Source organism: Protopterus annectens, chromosome 8.part0 (assembly GCF_019279795.1).
Source record: "Protopterus annectens isolate FY-2018-M chromosome 8.part0, PAN1.0, whole genome shotgun sequence".
Lineage (NCBI taxonomy): Eukaryota > Metazoa > Chordata > Ceratodontiformes > Protopteridae > Protopterus > Protopterus annectens.
This window is the reverse complement of record NC_056741.1, coordinates 1,708,557,451-1,708,577,062: the sequence shown is the minus strand read 5'-3', so window position 1 is coordinate 1,708,577,062 and position 19,612 is coordinate 1,708,557,451. Positions and strand designations below refer to the sequence as shown.

The window sequence follows — 19,612 nt, the reverse complement described above, 5'->3', positions numbered from 1 at the left end:
GTGAGTTAAGATTGTTGTAAGGGATTAGAAGTTAAGAGAGTATTGGGGTGTTGTCTGGTAGGTGTAATATGTTGTGGGCAATAGTGAGTTGAGGAATTCTAAGGTAGTTTTGAAATTCAATACGAGAAGGGGTTTGTAGGGAAGGAGTGGAACTGGCTTGGCTACTTAGGTTATAGAATATAATGTCAGTAAACAGTTTAGAAGAGTAAGGATAGGGGATGTTAGGTGTCAGTGTTTTGAAGAGTAAGAGACCAAGAATAATAATAAGAAAAAGAATTGACCTGACCTGTACTGGAAACCACTCAGCATTTGAAAGAGTAAGACAATTGTGTTCATTCCATGGTGAAGTAGCTATGAATCAACATATTTAATTGGAGAGGGGGTTCTGAAGATGGCAGTGTTTTTGACAGGGTCTGATGCAAACAAAGGGAGACCATATTCAAGGTGGGCAAAGTGAATGTCTTTTCTTATACCAGCCTTTGTTGGATAAGAGAGGAACTGTGATATTTTGTTGGGCCAGAATAGTAGACTGTAGATCTTGGTTTGGAATGATTCAGGAATATGTAGTTGACACATATTAAAATTACTTTATATTTGAAAATATTAAGACATCATCTGTATTTATTTTGTTTTTTTCCTTCTCAGATTTTGATCTACAATATTTCTGGAACTGGAGTCACTTTGAGGATTATGTCCTCTGTTGTCTTTGCTTCACAGTTCTCTGCACATTCATCACGTACCTCTTCATAGAGTCAAAATTCTTCATTGAAGGTGTTGGACTAATAGCTATCTTAACAGAAGCCATGCTTGGAGTTCCTCAGCTGTTACAAAACTTCCACTATCAATCAACAAAAGGCATGAGGTAAGAGCCTTACCCAAACATGTTGAATGCATGGAGACACATTTAATGTTGCGGGTGGTAGAAAAGCTCTTAACACACACAAACATTTGTACAGCTATAGCCAACTTAATCAATCTGTCTCATAGATACTGAATTTTTATGAGATGTAATATGTTCCCAAGTTGCATTTTATGGTAGTGTTTTCTAACCAATATAGAGTCTGAATGTGTTATTAAGTGGAAAAGGTAAGGATTTCTGCTGCAGAACACATAGACAAATGCCACAGGTAGTTTTCTGTTATAGAACAAAGTACAGGAAAAGAGTTCCTATTCATTCATGTTAATTGTTATACCTGAATATGGGTGACATCTGATCAAATAACTTTTTGTTATCATGAATTTCTTCATTGATAGCTCTTTGTCAGTACAAGATTATGTGTTGCCATTACTAAGTTGTTAACTAATGTACAGAAAGTAATACAAATTAAAATAAGTAAAATGGTACTGAATTGTGAAATGAAGAAAATCATTTTTGCAAGCTTTAATTCTACAGAATGTTCTTCTTCATGCAAAATGTTTACTTAAAGTATCCACTCACTTCAGTACCCTCTCACTGCCATCGGCTAAAAATAGACAATCACCTATTGTTTGCATTGTCAGTTCAGAATTTACCTGTTATATCATCATGTAAAAGATTGTTTAACAAACTTCTACGATTAAACAGCAAATGTATCAAAATGCACAAAAACTTTCCTACATGTTCATATAATTAGCTTTTCACGTTTTGAAAAACTGATTAACTCCATTAATAATTTGGTAACTAAAAATGCTTTAATAGAAAATTGCTGATTTCAGCTATTCCCTGAGTTTGAGAACATCAGACACTACCCTGAAATTATATGTAAAATCTCCTTTTCTTTCAATAGAGGAAATATAAATGTTTCTTTAATATCTCCAGTTTGTTTGTTTGTGTCTTTTGGCTCTTCCCGGTTAGGGGTCGCCACAGCGGAACCTTGGTCCGCTAATGATTGGCAGTAGATTTTTACATACTGGCTTGCCGGGCCTAATGCACAACCTTCAACGAAGGAATGCCCATTCACGCATGTCACTACACAGAAGATGCTCTAACTGAGAATTGAACGGGCAACATCTAACTGTGAGGCGACAACGCTACCGCCCATTAATATACCATTAAAGAAATCTAAAAGATATTCTGAAAGATTTTAGTAGTGCTACAACTTTCATATTTTCACAGGTTCTTCTATCAGACCAATCACAGTATATAATAGCAATATTTTACTTTATGAACAAATTTACAATTTAGAATTTTCACATCGAAGTGATCACCATGGTTGGTGAAACTTGGAGATGTTAGGATAATGTAATTGGAGATTGGGATCACAATTTTTGGGAGTGCAGAAAGTTGGGAAAACATAAGATAGGTTTCTGGGATTTGATATGCAAGTTAACAGGTGAAGAAGGAAATTTGAAAAAAAAAAATTCTGAGTTGTCTGGAGGATGAGGTGCTCCAAATGCATATTTAGGCACTTGTCAGTTTGGTGTTAGTACTAGCAATGACAAGGATTACCAGAAGATGGAAAAGTAGTCAAGAACCACTGTTGTCATATATGATAATGTGAAACAACTAATTGAAGAGGAAAATAGAAGGAAAAATGGGGAAACATCCTAAGTAATTTACATAAAAAATGAAAGCACTAGAATGCAATAATGGGAGACTAGAACTGCTCTGGAAAACAGGAAGTACAAACACATAAAGGGGAGGAAACACAGGAGAAAGACACACAAATGGGAATTTTAAGACCATTGAGAATAAAAGAGAAGGTGAGCAATGATCTTCAACTAGGGCAGAGAGAAGAGTTGATATAGGACAATGTAACATCTGGTACCAGGTTGAACTTAATGTGTAACAGAATCTAAAATAACATAGTAAAAATGTTTTGACATATTTCGGATAACAGGTAGGTGAATTAAAGTGCACCATGCATAAGGACTGCATAACCTATATTAAAGGAATGTTTGTAATAAAGAATGGAAATAAGCAGGAAAAATCTCATCTCCATTATGTACTCAGTCTCCTACCCTCTTTTATTTTTAGTAAAATTTAAACCAAGCTTCAATGATTTTACATTGCTTTAATTGTTTCTTTATCTTATTTTTAACCACAAGATTGCATGCATAAGCAACTTTGGGGAACTGAACCCCTTCTTCTATTTCTTAACACCATTTATTTAATTCCCCCCATACTTATCTATCACCACATTTACAACAAAATTAAATATTATCCTGTTCAAAGAGCATTTCTTGCATAATCCATCAGCAGTATTCATGAAGGCTAACAGAGAAAATAACACTGTGTTAGCCTTCATAACACTGTTTTCCCAAACTAAGCCCCATTCCATATTCAGCAACAAGGCTTAGTTTCCATGGCGTGGCACTGCGTGGCGCACACACATGCGCACATTTGCTGAGACCCGAAAATCTGTGGTGGCATGCAAATGAAGTGCACTCCTACCACCCCAGCCCACTGTTATCTAGTAACAAAATCAGGTTGTGATACAGCAACCTGGTGTGAGTCCATGTTAGCTCCATGTTATGTACGGGGAAATTTTCCCCGTACATGAGCTAACATGGAAGTTGAGCAAGGTGAAAGCCATTAAAAGTTGGCTTTCCTTAATTATATTTAAATTCTAGTTTGCGTTAAGTGGAGTAGAACTTAAACTTGCACAAACAAGCCTATTTAAAAGTATATATATTTTCTTATTAAAAGATTAAATTGTTAACAGGGAAAAGTTCCCTTTAATTTGTAAGATCCATGCTGTCCACCTTCAACACGGCCAGAGCCGTATTGTATCCATGTGGATAGGATGCAGTGGGCGTGGTGGGCAGTAGATGTACCTGAATCGATCTGAAAGTGTAGAAAACAGTGCTGCACCACTGTGTAAGCTAACATGGTGGTAGGCAGCCATAGGGGGAGTATGGGCAAATATTATTTTATTTTTACTGGTGTTATTCTGTCATTTTTTTTTCCTTTTCTTTTTTTTTTTTTTTTAATCTCCAGACAGTTTCTAAATATTGCCCTTACAAACTTAGAAAGTTGATAGAATGACAGGTTTTGCATTAGCATGGATATTCATCAAGAGTATGTGGCCTGCAACTGACATGCTAATATCTGATATAGTGATATAAATATTCTGTCATTTTTTTTTTTTTTTTTTTTTTTTTAATCTCCAGACAGTTTCTAAATATTGCCCTTACAAACTTAGAAAGTTGATAGAATGACAGGTTTTGCATTAGCATGGATATTCATGAAGCGTATGTGGCCTGCAACTGACATGCTAATATCTGATATAGTGATATAAATATAAAATGCAAACGAAACAGCAGCCTATGGTTAAGCCACAATTATAACCAGTAAAATAAAATGAAAAAAACGTCCAGGGAAAACAAAGCGTTCTGTTGTGCTTTTATTCCAACTTGCAGAACAACTCAGTGAAAAGCATAAACGCAGAAAATCTCCTACACGTTTTTCATCACAGTAGCTGTAATTTCTTCAGATAATGACACTACTGAATCAGTCTTTATTTAAACACATTAGTTTCCCACTAAAAACATTCCAACCTGTCAGGCTTAAACAAAACCATTTAAATGGCATTCACAGTTACCTCATTAAAATTACCTCTTTCATTTTATTTTACTAATAAATATAAAATGGTTGTATGTTTTTTTTCCACTGCAGTTGAAGTTTAATCGTAGCTGAGTGGGTTTGCATGCCACAGCACTTTGCTCAGCACTGCTTAAAACAGTATGAAGAGCTATATAGAAATATATAACTGAAATACTCACTGGCAATTTAGCTCAATGGTTAGAGTTTCAGCTTTGCGTGCAGTAAGTGTTGGGCTCGAATACCAAGACAGGCAATTCGGCCTTTACATGGGAAAGCATTGTTAAATTATTATTTTATTTTTAATGATGTAGTAATTGATATTTGTTAACCAGGGTGGTGTAGCTGGCCAACCTTTCAGTGTTGGTGGATATGTGATGTGAAATCCCTCATGTAAACACAAGTGTCCCAGACAGTACAGTCACACCCCAAAGTAATGTAATCAAAGCACACATGGGGACGTCATGTAAAGTAAAATATATACACTTAATAATATGTCAGTGAGGAGTAATTAATGTCCAATTCATTAATTTCCTTTAAATGAAAACTGAGCAATGCTTAGCAGTGCTTAGCTCTGCTAAGCTGGTTTGAGCATTGCTATGAAGCAAAATTGTAAGCAGCATTCAGCCCAAGTGGATTTGCGCACTGCTAAACACTGCTCAGCATTTCTGAAACCAGCTAAGCAAAGGGGTGTACCTGAGGCTGCTTAACTGGCTTAAGGAAAGCTAAGCATGCTTGTGTACAGGGGAGGTGCAGATCTGCTGCCAAGTGTTTACATTTCAGTGGTGTGTTTGTGCGGCATGGTGTGGGGCTTAAAAATACAGGAAAAAAAAGCAAACACCTTTTAGAAAAGGCAATCAATTAGAAATGACTAATAATCCCTCTGGCACTCACACTGGCCCATTCAAACCCCTCAGTAATGCAGATGGCAGGTGGAATGTTTTCATAATTAGCCAATCACACAGGCTCCATCTGCAGCATACCAGTATAAAGTATGCAGACACCCTTCAGTCTGTTTTTTTCCCATATATTCTGCACCATTGGAGTACACACTTGGGAATTTTAACTGACAAAATGATAGGAGCTGCTGCCACTTAGTTACATCTCTATGTGCTACAGACTGAGGGCAGTGATGAGGATGATGCAGACAACCAGCCCAGACCAAGGAGGAGAAGAGTGTTCAGACCCAGGGTAACCTTTCAGGGGTTACATGAGCTGGAGATAGTAGAGTGCTACAGGGTGGACAGGGACATACTACAGCAACTCACTGAGCTCTTCCACCCTTACCTCAGACCCAGAGCCAACAGAGGAGAACCCATCCCATTGGTAACAAAGGTATGTGTAGCCTTAAGAATACTAGCTACAGGTAGTTTCCAAAGACATACTGGGGACATCATGGGGATCTCACAGGCATCTGCATCCAGGGTACTCCACCAGTTCCTGGATGTTATTCTAAGACACGCCAGTGAGCACATTTATTTCCCCAGCACCCCTGTGGAGAGGAACAGCAATATGCATCTCCTCCACCATATAGCACACTACCCAGAGGTACTGAGTGCCATAGACTGCACTCACATCCAAATCAAAGCACCACCCAGTGAAGAGGGTAGAGTGTACATCAACCGCAAGGGCTATTACTCCATCAACTGCCAGGTCATATGCAATGCCCAGGGGATTATCATGAATGTGTGTGCTGGCAACCCTGGCAGTTATCACAACTCCCATATCTGGCATGCCTCACAACTGTACCTGTACCAGGCATTTGCCAGGGGAGGACATCCCATATGGCCATCCAGTGGGGGATCCTGGCTATGCACTGGAACTGTGGATGATGACACCCATCAGAAATGCACATGCACCCACTGAAGAACACCATAACGAGGCACATGCACAAACTAGGAACATTGTAGAGCATGTGTTTGGGCTGCTCAAGTCATGGGCCCACTGCCTTGACATATCTGGTGGAGCCCTGCAGTACTTTCCAGCCACATGTGCACATATGTTCATAGTATGTGCCATGCTACACAATATAATCCTGTGGAAATAGCTGTGGCAGGAACATCACAGGGAAGGGGCACACAGCCCCCCACCATTGCCAAGGTCCCTACAGGCACAGGGGAACTTGGAGGAGGAATCCCCTGAGCCTGCCCCTGTAGGCAGATGTAGGTGTGCCCAGTACACCCTGGCCTTGGCAAGGAGACAGTGCACAGCACATACACTAGGGACCCAGGGACTGACACCTCTCTCTGACTGGCACACACAGTAAAACGGATGCCACACACATCACACTACCTATACCTTACCATGTGTAGGCTATGTACTGCATGCATGCAACAGAGTCAGCCCTCAAGCACTATCCTCACAACTGCTGCAGGCACAAGGTAAGTCACTCTTCTTAACAATACATGAATGGAATAGTACATTGTGGTAGCATATCTATGATATCATTGCATGTATGCAAGGGAATGGGGTGGCCTACCGGGATAGCAGCAGACAACTGACAGCTATGTGGGACAACAGGAAATGTCTACCCAATACTGGCTTCCCCAGAGTATGCAGTAGACCCCTAGGTGACAAATCTCACTGCAATGTTAGGACAAGCAGAACAGATATACGAGGCATACTTGTGCTCCTTCTGTGACAGCCTGTCATTCCAAGCACCATCCTCACAACTGCCGCAGGCACAAGGTAAGTCACTTTTACTTTAGTAGGTGGGGGACTAACAAACTGGAGGGATCATAGGTCACATGCATGGATGTAAATGTTGGGGTCCCATACACACCCCTCAGCCTCTCCCAGCAAATCAGCTGTAGAAAACCATAAAGAAATGTTTTGGCAAAGGGCCACAAATAGGGACAATGACGAAATATTCCTCTTACAGACTTGCACAGTGATATCACAGCAGGTCTTGCAGTTGCATTAAGTCTCTAAAGGGTAAGAAGTCTGAAACTGAAATGTCTGCCATTACATTCTAACCTTCAGTCTTTAGTGATATGCCAGTAATCTCCAAGACAGACACAACACTATGCTAAATGGAACCAAAATGTAAAGCCAACATCTGCACAGTCTGTGCAAATGTGTACAGCTGACAGATATGCCCCCCAACCCACTTGTGTTCCCATAGAAATGCAGTAACATTTATGTTTGTAAGGTAATAGCAGCAGAGCACACATTCCCAGGGCTATCCCAGTCAATTTGATAACTTGTTGCATAGCCACAATATGCAGGGGTCAATGAGCTATGTATATGTGTGTGTGTGTGATGTTACAGCGTCTACCCCGCTTACACCAGAAATACAAATACATAACAGCAGCCATTGTGGAGAAAGCCTGTGACTGGACTACAGAAAGGCAAAGAAATGCATATAAGGGGAAGGGGAACCACTTGGCAGACAAATGGAGAATTTGAACACCAGAACAAATTGTGCAGCAACAAAGGTTCCCTGCAGTGTATGGAGTCAGTAAACATTACCCACAACTACACAACACACACCCACATTAGTGGAGGTCCTCAACAAACAAAAACTCAAACAAAGGACACCTCAGTGGCAGAAATACATGAGAACTCCACAAACCTCCACACTACAGCTCATGCACAGTCCACACACCCAGTGTCTCACAACCACTAATGCCTTACCGTAAACCCAACATATTATTCATAGGAGACTCCATTGTGAGACACACAGGTGTGCCTGTCACCAGGCTGGATAAGAAGAAAATCATGCTTACTTGTTTGTCAGGTGCCAGAATCTGCCATATCACACATACACTCAAGTCACTCCACAGCAGGCACTGTTATGACTCTGTCCCAGTCCATGGCGGTGTGAATGACTTCAGATGTACCACCCTGGACTATAGGGAGACAGACAAGATTCAGTTTGCTGAATATGTGTCCCATGCAGGTATGTCCCTAGGCTTAAGCAGCATTCTACCATCACCCAGAATGATGGTGCACTACAAACAGAAAATGATTGTCAGCAACAATTGGCTTGCTTACTGGTGCCATCCCAGGGGGATCCACTGCCTGACAGCCTGGGAACATATGATCAACAGACCACGCTGCTTTGCTAGAGAAGGCATGCATCTGTCTCACTTGGCCTGCAGGTCTCTGGCAAAGTTCCTTGCCTCCCCCATAGTGCCTTCCTAGGGAAAGTCATGGGGTCCATACTACCAATATAAAACCCTCAACAAAATGAAAATTAAAGGCCATGCTGCTAAATACTAGGAGTCTAAACAGAAAAATGAGCTCATTGCAAGCAGTCATAACCCTGGAAGATGGTGACATTTGTACACTCACAGAAACCCGGGCCACAGCTGCGGAGAGCAACCCATCCTTACCTGGTCACTCATCCTATCACACAGCCAGACCCCACAATGTGGGCAGCAAAGCAAAAGGAGGTGGAGTATAAATATATGTTAGACAGATATACACCTCCAGGCTGGTCAGTCTGACACACACGAGACACTCCAAGTGCAGTTAACTGTTGACAAGACCCCTATGCAAATTATAAGTAGCTACAGGCCAACATATCTGACTCAGGATAGCCACCCCACATATCTGGCCCTCTACAAATCTATCAAGATTCAATCCTTTACCCTGATCCTGGCTGACTTTAAATACCCAACCATGCCAGAACAGAAATGCACAGAGATTCCCCTATCTTATCAATGTTAAAGCCTTAGGACAGCTACTTGATACCCCTACAAGATGTGATACATATGTCAGACTTGGCAGTAACCAACATGATTAAACACTGCAGCAGCCCTTCGGTATCATCCTCCCTGGCAAGATCCCACAGAAAAGCGGTCATGTTCGATATCACCATCTCTGCTGACCTCCCCCCCAGCCATGGTAAAATGAAAATATTTCTCAAGCTGATCACAACCACCAGAGGGATGGTATCAACAGCTGAAAAGCTCCCTCCCCACAGGCACCAATGTCCAAATGTACACAAAGGTACTATACCAGTATATATATATATATATATATATATATATATATATATATATATATATATATATATATATATATATGGATCCAGGTTAGTACATCGACAACTGAGAAGATCGACATCCACTTCTCCGACACGAAAACACCGACACATGAAATAATCGAAACTGCAAATCACGGACATTCAACAGGTAACGGGTTTAAATTTCGCTAATCATGCCTACCATAAGGACTAAGTAATACAATGATCGTAACACATGCATAACACTGCCACACTTACTAAAACATGGTAGGCATGATTAGCGAAATTTAAACCCATTACCTGTTAAATGTCCGTGATTTGCAGTTTCGATTATTTCATGTGTCGGTGTTTTCATGTCGGAGAAGTGGATGTCGATCTTCTCAGTTGTTGATGTACTAACCTGGATGCATATATATATTTATATATATATATATATATATATATATATATATAGTTTACTATTAAAATGCAAGCGTAGCATTGTACACCTATGAATTATTAGAACTACAGATTTTCGAATAGTTCATATGTGTGTAAGCTACATAATCGAACGTTATATTTGCAAATGTACTGTGCTTTCACAGATATGAAAGTTTGATTATGTACAGGGATCACGGTACAGTGCGCTTAGGGAAATATATCCCTTTCCTCACTGTAGTGCGATCTCGGAGTTGGAATATATAGTTAAAGGAGGGTGAGGTCCCAGCTTTAAGCTGTATGCAGACAACAATGTCAGCATGCTATACAGCAAGTACATATCCCACATCAGCATCAACCCCATAAACACACAGACTGCGATGACAGGCTGGCAACATAGTTGCATTCAGGTACCAAGTATTTGCGATCGTCAGAAATTGCTTGTATGTGGTTCACCACATAGGTGAAGGGACAGCATCCAGCCAAAAGGTGCACATTACCTCTGAATAGTCCTTAGTCAGTAGAACAAGACATGGCAGCATGGCCAGTCTGCTATGCACCTATGCAGAATCTGTATAGTCTATGTTAACTCCCACAAAGGTACAAAGGACAGCTATGTCCCTCAACACACACACACACACACACACACAGACACACACACACACACACACACACACACACACACGTGGGATTGGTACAGGGTAAATATGTACATTTATGAACATGTACAGTACAAGCTATTATACTACCCAAATCACTGACATTCACAATAGGTGGCACTTGTGTGATTTACAACCCCCCATGCACAAATGCAGTTTGACCTGACATATGTGTCCAGGTATGCAAAGGCTGCCACTATGAATGCTACAGTATTGACGTGATGTCCACTGCGGCCTTACATGTAAGCTCCTTAGCTGTGGACTTTGTGCCACCAACTTCCACGACAAATGTAGGGATGTGTGCGCTTGGGAGGTGGTGTCTCCACCAAGGTTGGTGAGGAACTCCTGTGCTGGTGTCAGTGGTGCTTCTGTTGCAGGACCTCCACCAGTGCCAGTACAGTCCCTGAGCATAGCTGCAGCTCTTTGACGTGCGTTGTGTATTAAGTCTGTTTCATGGTGTTGGACCTGTTCGTAGCCCCTGCCATGGTGTTCAATGTTGTTGATGGTCCTCACCAGTACTGCCCACAGGGCAGTTCATTGCTGCATGTGCTGTCGGCTTTTCCCCAACAGTACTCTGTGATGTAGTCTCAGGGAATTCAAGATTGCCACAGCCTCAGACTCCATGTATGGTGGTTGACATCTACGATACATCCAACCTGGACGACATGAACAGGGGAACACATCACAGGACCACATAAATTGGCTACCATCATGTACAGACCATACAAATCCACATTTCCTACCACTATCCACCGCTAACACCCACATTATACCCCTGCCATCTCTCAGTACAGTATGTGTTTGAGTATTGTGAACATACCAGCATTACAGCATGTGTTGCCCCCCTTATCCTGATGTGTCATGTTCCCCCTACTGAGGACCATTAATGTGCATAATCCACCATTCATCATTCACATCACACAACACATGAAGCAGCTGGGGACAGCACGAAGGTTCCCCACCAGGAAATACTAGGCCATCAAACATCTACTGTACACCTATAGGCTATAAGGCCAACCCTCTACCCAGTGTCATACATACTCCTCAGGAGTGACCTCAATGTGGCGTGCGAAGAATCACGGTCTCCACGTTGCTGGGACTGCTGGCTGCATGAGTGCAGGTCATGCTCCACTGTATTAACACACACACACACACACAAACACACACACGCACGCACACACACACACACACACACACACACACACACACACACACACAACCTGGTAAGTGACTTGGACTGCCCTTGTTGGCAGCTCACATGTGTCACACACAATCTTACAGTGGAATGGGCACCATGTCCACATCAGGCAGGCTAGCTACCAACACCTTTGCAGGTGTGACCTGGAGAAATGGATGGTTAACCACACATACACCGTTGGGATACCACCTTTACCCCTAAGGGATGGGGACATCAGCTGTTGTCTTACATATACATGGGCTAACTTGGGGCCTAGGCATATGGCTGCTCATGGCTCATAGCCTAAACCTGAGATGGTAGCAGGATTAACAGAAATGGCCTGTCTGCTATGACAGACTGTGTTGTTATGTGTCCACATACATCACTGCCATTGACTGCTGGGTGCCCTCTGTGGGCAACTCTACAGTACCAAGTCATCCAGACTAGGCTGATGGCAAATAAGTGAGTGGTACTACAGGTGCATGTGGGCATTCCAGGAACATCTGAGGTACACAATAACAGAGAGCAGTGCATATGTGGTGTAGGGTGACTTACTCACAGGTGTCTGACATCTGCAGTACTAGACGTCATTATTTTCTGACTGCAGTCCTTCATGACTTGCCACTAATTTGCCAGAAAAACAAACTTTTATGCAAAACATAACCAACATTGTGAGGCAAATATCAGGACATTCTGCAAAACCCTGTACAGTTCAGAGGGATGCTGCAGACATAGCCATCAGGGATGGCTGTAGGTGCTGGACAGCAGATTAATATGCAACATGACAGTCCCGGAAATGTTGTTGAGAGCTACTGTTTAAATTTCTATTTCCCATGACTGCATCCCCCCATCTGTATTTTATTACATACTTAATTGTTTGACATACTTGGTATAGTGCTGTACCCCTTTTTCAGAATAACTCCACCATGATGAAAGTATCAGACCTGTTTAGCATAGCCATCAGCTTGCCTTTTGTAGGTAATGCTCATGAAGAGGTGATGGTCTGTGCACCAATCTGTTGCTCCCATTTGCTAATTGCATCCAGAACAGCTGGGTTGCCTTCCTATTAGCCAATGTCATGGCAACACAGTGCTATAATGAAGACCTTCATGTGGGCCTTGCCCCTTTTCCTGGCCTGTGAGGAGGACATTATGGAGGTGTTAGAGCTACATCACAGAGGGTACGTGGAAATACTGTCCACTGTTTGGATTGATGTGTTGTGGCCGCAGTTTTGCATGCTATGTCTGCATAGCTCTCAACCTCTTAGCACAAGAAATGTGGACATAGGATGACAAAATTTGTGGACAAAGAGTCACAAATAGTGAGAGATTTTAAATATTGGTGTCATAACCTTAGAGAACTGCTAGCGTAACAGGGTTTCCTTTGACATTTAGTTTTTGCGGGATTTGAAGTCTGACACTCAAATGTGTATTATTATTTAGTGACTTCCATCCTAATATCATCCCAGTGATTTAACAGAATACCAGAAATATTATGAGGAGCAGGCCATAAATATGAGCCATAACCCTGAACATTCTGTGGAAATCTGTACAGTCACATGTGACACTTTGCAGCTTTTATTGGTCTGTTTACTGTTTCTGTGTCTGTGTCAGAGGTCCAAGTGCACAGTGATTTTGCCCACTATATGTCAGCGTACTGTGTGACTGGCTATCAGGATGTGCTCATATAACTCAGTTGTTGTACTCAAGAGTTCAGTTGGCCTACTGGTATGTTGCCCTGACTGCAGTTCAAATGGTTCTGTGTTCATAATTTGGCAATGATGTTTCTCGCACTAAGGGTATATTCCTGTACTGCCTGATAACTTTACAAATGCATCAGCATACCCAAAACTGTACATATTTTCACAGACTGTCCGGGGTTTGTGCTCATATTTTTTGTCTGTTCTTTAGAATATTTGTTGTTTTCTGGCAAATAACTGGGATAATCTGAGGTTTGATGGCACTAAGTAATGACAGAGGTTTGAGTTACAGACTTCAAATCCTTCAGCAAATGTATGTTAAAACAAACCATGTTACTCTAGCAACTTTCTTATATGTATAACTGCAGTATGTAAAATATGTGCCTATTGTTGGACCTCTGTCCCCCATTTTGTCAGTGTTCATCCAGTTTCTTGCACTAAGAGGTTGAGAGCATGTAAATCAGCAATTTCCCAGAGCTGATTTGGCGTAGTGGTATGTTGCTCTGTCTCTAGTGTAGAGGGTCCTGGATTCAAGAGTTGGCAGTGATATTTTTCCCTACTGCTAAATGAATGTAATGCATGATATGTTTGAAAAAGCATCACAAATCCCTACAGCTCATGTGGCGCAGTGGTACATTGTTCAGGCCCTAGTGCACAAGGTCCTGGGTTTGAGACTTGGTAGTACTATATTTTTCCCTAATGTTAAATGACTGTAATGCATGATATGTTTGCAAAAGCATTACAAATTCCCACAGCTCATATGGCATAGTGGTACATTGTTCTGATTGTAGTGCACAGGGTCCTGGGTTTGGGACCTGCCAGTGCTGGTTATTTTGTTGCTGGGCAAAATAAGGGCTGATTGAGACAGAGTGGTTAAAACAGATTTAAGCAGGTTTGAGAAGGTTTGCGTGACTCTAAGCGAAGCCAAGATGTGCTTAGTTCTTTTTGGCTTGGCTTAACACTGCATGTTCCCGCTTAAACCCGCACTAATTTCAAAAAAAGAAAAAAAAGGGTGATAGGAAAGTGGTGAAATGGGGGCAAGCAGGAGGAAAAACAATGTGAAAGGCAGCTAGGGATGTGTAGGATGGGTGTAGGAAAGGACCATAGCTCTCCATTTCGTCTGCAGCAACAGCTGTGAATGATGTGGACAATTTGGGATTTAGAGCCTCACCACACAGGGACAGGTTTGGGTGACATACATTGGTTGAGTAATTCAGGGGTAAATTGATTGACCTCAGTGTACTTGGGGGAGGGGTGGAGAGCTATGTATGGGATGGTTATTTTTTTGGGGGGGTGAACAGATGCCCCCCTTTTTTATTTTTTAAGGTGAGAGTGGGAAGTTGGGGAAAGGTTGTAGGTTCATTTGGGGATGTATGTTGGGTAGGAGAGGTTGCTGTTGCAGACAGACAAGATATACAAGACAGCAGACAGGGGCAGTGTATGACACCTGAGGGGAGTAAACACCTTGGATGGGGAGGGTGGTTGGGAATCGGAGGCCCATGTGCCCCCAGATGGAAACAGTGGAACTGAGGTCCCCACCCATGGGCAGTCACCACTGCCACTTCACAGACCCGAAGGTGGCTGTGCTGTGGGCTGGACAACAGGGGCAGCCTGCCCCTTGAGATGCACCAGTCTGCCCTCAATCTAGCTGAGGTGTTCATCCAAGTCTGTCTGGATGACCCTACACACCGTACCTTGGAACTTTTTGCGGGTGTCAGGTTCCTCTTTTCACCCATGCCCAGGGAAGGACGGGCCCCATCCCCTGAGGTGGTTCCACCCCAGGGTCGTGCAGGACCAGCAGAGGAGGCAGTTCTGGGTTGGGTCCCAGATGTGCTGGGGGCCGGTGCCGTGGCCATGTGAGGCGGGACAGGCAGATCTGTGGGATCTGCCTTCTCAAACATGCTATGGTGTTGAGGTTTTTCGAAATGTATTGGTTAGTCATGAACAAAACATTTCAAAATTAGTTACAACAGCATGTGTAGGTGTTCCAATTAACCCAGAACAATAGAAGGGAAACAACTGCATGGCAAATAGAACACATGCGTAAATGGAATATTAGTCAGAATTGTAACAGCATGGCAGTTACATTTATAGCAACAGGCCTCAAACAATGTTATTTGAACAAGTTATAGTAATATGCAACCAATTAAATATATGAACAATAATAGAACACAAGTCCCAATATTAGGTTTTGAGAACAACACAAAGTATATGAATAATAATTATTGATGCAGATGAGGGGTGGAAGGAGAGATAAAAAGTCAATTAACTATATTTTTTACAACAGTACTGCTAAATACTCTACAGGTCTGCCCTAACTTTACATCTACCTATGGCCCTTGGCTTCTGTAGTGCATACATAACTGTTAAACTGCTAATCTGGATTGGTATCGGGCAAACTGTGACAACTCTGGGTACATGACTAGAGGGGGACTCCTATATGTCAGGGTTGCATATATGATGAAGAAGGTGTACCCTGCTCTGATGTTGTGTGAGTGTGCTACTGGCATACTTGACCTGGATTCATATCTGTGTCCAAGGTTATTGGCAGCAGTGACCACTAGCCATGACAACGTGACACTTGAGAGACATGTGTTGAGAAGAGTGCATGGTGTATGTACCTATCCTGCTGTCATTTGTTGGCATGGGGTTGGACAGTGAAACATTTGTACATGGTTTATTAATATACCCTTCCTACAGCTACTAGAAACATTTCTTTACCTGTAAGACCTGTGGAGAACGTATCTGTTAACATTACCTGACTGCTTCTATAAATATTAAAGATTACTTGAGGATAAATATTCACACATCGTATTACCACTCCCTGGATTCAAACCATGTTCTGGGTGTGCAAAAATGAATGACAAAGCTATTTCTCATCACACTGAGCTACTGGGGAGCCGCTGTCTCTTGCTTGCCTGATTTCTGTGTAGTACTCTCTTGGGTAGACAGTCTGACCTTGTAATCTAAGTGTAGTATCACCAAAGGCTGTGGTGACAGTTGAACATACATGCCTGAGATTCATGCATGACAGATAGTGTACTATGTATTAATCCTTTGAAATAATAAGATCTGGAATGCAAAGGTTAACACAAGGCAATGCTGCAGGGGACACAGTATAATACATTACACATTACTATTCAAGGTTCAGATGTTAGTGCAGGACATCTTTCATATTTCATTTATATCTTGTTTTACAGCTCCACAATCTACAGTTTTGGATAACAGCTGGTTATCAGAACAACCTCAGTTAATGCATGCTGTCAAAGCTATATTTGCTGTGCAGCACCTGTATATATTCTATTTCTTCAACAACGTTCCAGATTAAACATAGCAGTTTGTGGTATAAATCTTGATTTGAGTAACATGACAAAGTGCTTTATTACAGTTGAGATTCTACATTCAGTAGTACTGCATATCCTGTAGATCAATATTGGTCTGACAAATTTATTCAGTACACTCAGAAGACACTATACCTACTGGCAGTAAACAATGTACTCATTCTTATTTATTGCACTATATACTGCAAGATAGATCTGTACTCATTAGACTTTTGGTACAGCCTTGCCAGTCTGTCCACATGGGCTTCCACGTTGCTAACCCTCTCCTCTTCAACTGTAGGGGAAAAAACAACCATTATGCATACTTGTCTATTACATACTCAGGCTAGAATTTGGTACAGCTCTGGGTGAAATGCTTACAAACTACTGGGGCAATCCTGTCTTGAGCATCTTGCATAGTGATGTCATACCTGCTCTCCAGTTCGGGGGATTCCAGTGGCACTGGTGAGGTCATGTGCCAGATAGTCCCAGGCCTCACATTTGTATTGGGAGCCCTGGTACTGGACCTGCAGCAGTCTGTTGTTATGGTGTTGCACAAGGAGCCCAGTCATGACCCTAGACTCCAAAATGCCCTAGCACTGCACCCAAAAATGCACTCCCTCTCCAACTGCTGACATAGCTCCTGCAATGATCAAACTTCAACAGGTAGTGACTGTATTATCACCTGTGGCCATATTCCCGCCCTTTGCCATCATTGGACTGTTTTTAAAAATACTGAGCACAGCTCAGCGGTGCGCAAATCTGCTAAGCTGAGTTGAGCAATGCTTAAAGGGACAAACTCTGAGCAGTGCTTAGCATTGCACAGATCCATTTAGCTGGGCTGAATGCTACATACAATTATACTTCTTAGCAATGCTCAAACCAGCTAAGCGAGCTCAGCACTGCTAAGCATTGCTCAGTTTTCATTTAAAGGAAATTAATGAATTGGACATTAATTACTCCTTACTGGCATATTATTACATGTATATATTTTACTTTACATGATGTCCCCCATATGTGTTTTGATTACATTACTTTGAGGTGTGACCGTACTGTCTAGGACACTTGTGTTTACATGAGGGATTTCACATCATATACCCACTGACACTGGACTTTTGGAAAAGCTACACAACCCTGGTTAACAAGTATGAATTACTATATCATTAAATAAATAGTAAATAATTTCACAGTGCTTTCCCCTGTAAAACCTGAATGGCCTGTCTTGGTATTCAAACTGTGAACTACTGCACGCAAAGCCAAAACTCTAACCACTAAGCTAAGTCAGCATGAAAATTTGCAGCTATACATTTGTATATAGCTCTTCACAGACATTTAAACACTGCTGAGCAATGTGCAGCGGTGCGCCAAACAACTCATCTACTCTTAAAATTCCCATATAAAGGGAAAAAATATAATACAGCCATTTTAAATAGATTTTTGGATTATCCTTACTTTGCAAAGTTTAGCGCAGCTGCCCGTCGCGGTGCGCTAAGATTTAAATGGGGAAAAAAGTTACATTTATTACATTTACATAAATTTACAGTACATAATACTCATTTCTACATTAAAAGTAACTCAGCAAACATAACTAGCATTGGTAAACCATTCGATGAATGGTTTACCAATGCTAGTTTCCATCTACACACACTTCACTACTTACAAGGAAATGTGTTCTGTGTAAGCAGTTGAAAATTCATTCATGTCAGCACATGAACTAGCTGCTCGCACTGTGTAGAGTGCATGAAGCCCATTAATAATGCAGGAATCATGCACTCTATACAGTGCTACAGGTAGCATGAAAAGCCACTATGTAGGCTCTACACAAAGCCTACACGGACGTTCATGAATACTGGCCCCTATCTTTTTTCTTTTGCCTGTAACCATTAATGCACTTATACTGATACCCAAGAATTATTAAATATTGACCTCACTAACCATACTATCCTTTCCCCTATGCTATGGTATGATTATTCAAAATCTTCCAAGCTTTATCTCTAACAATGTCAAAAGCTCTTGCTACACTGTATGTTACCATGTTCTTCCCTGTTCTGTGTAATTATAAAACCCACAGCCTCATGCCTGTAAATTATCATATATTTTCTCTTTGTCTCCTGTAGCACCCTAATCTACAAACCAATGTTTTGTATAATATTTTAACCATTTTCATTTGAATAATCTTCAAAATAATTGTGTAGTCTATGTTACATAACACTTTTTGTCTCTATTTTTTAAATTTCTCTTCATAACTCGTACTTAATGCATTTTACACCAAGGACCTGTTCACATTAACATTTATTGACAGTGCATTTAATTCTTTCACTGTAATTTCTTTCCTTGATTATTCTCTCTTTTTTTTCCGTTTCATTTTTGAAAATTCCTATCTGTTTTCTACCCCAACTATCTTACCCACATATATGTCTCTAACAAATCTATAAATTACCTAACTAATGCTATTTTGCTCATGCCAAACTCCCCCTTTTCCATTTTCTAGCCTATACATAAATATTTCTACTACCTTTATTTTTTCTAACAAGAAACATCTCTTTTATTTCATTTGAAATGCTGTCATATTTAATTATTACTTTAAATAATGTCCATATCCTTTTCTATTAATCAGCATGGTTACCTTTAAGTAAATCACAATACTCTTCAATTAACGTTTAACAACCTTCCATCTTATTTTTTTTCCTTTTTTCACTTTTTTCCATTTATGATTCTTCCATATTTTTTATCTTACCACTTTTGTCTGCAAAAGCACATAAGCATCTCATAAATACCTTCCTTCATTGTTTTCTTTAAAAAGTCCAAATGTCGAAAGTAATGTACCACTGTCTTGGGACCCTTCT

At 41.1% G+C, this 19,612-nt stretch overlaps 1 protein-coding gene across 5 annotated transcripts in view; it reads left to right on the top strand.

The window, feature by feature from the left end:
- Positions 1–19,612, top strand: part of LOC122809611 (solute carrier family 66 member 2-like) — a 1,674,862-nt gene that overhangs the window by 1,098,032 nt on the left and 557,218 nt on the right. For all 5 annotated transcript variants that reach the window (XM_044081238.1, XM_044081237.1, XM_044081240.1 and 2 more), the window contains exon 4: positions 646–862. In XM_044081238.1, the coding sequence (XP_043937173.1) occupies positions 646–862 (217 nt within the window). The remainder of the gene's footprint in view (positions 1–645; positions 863–19,612) is intronic.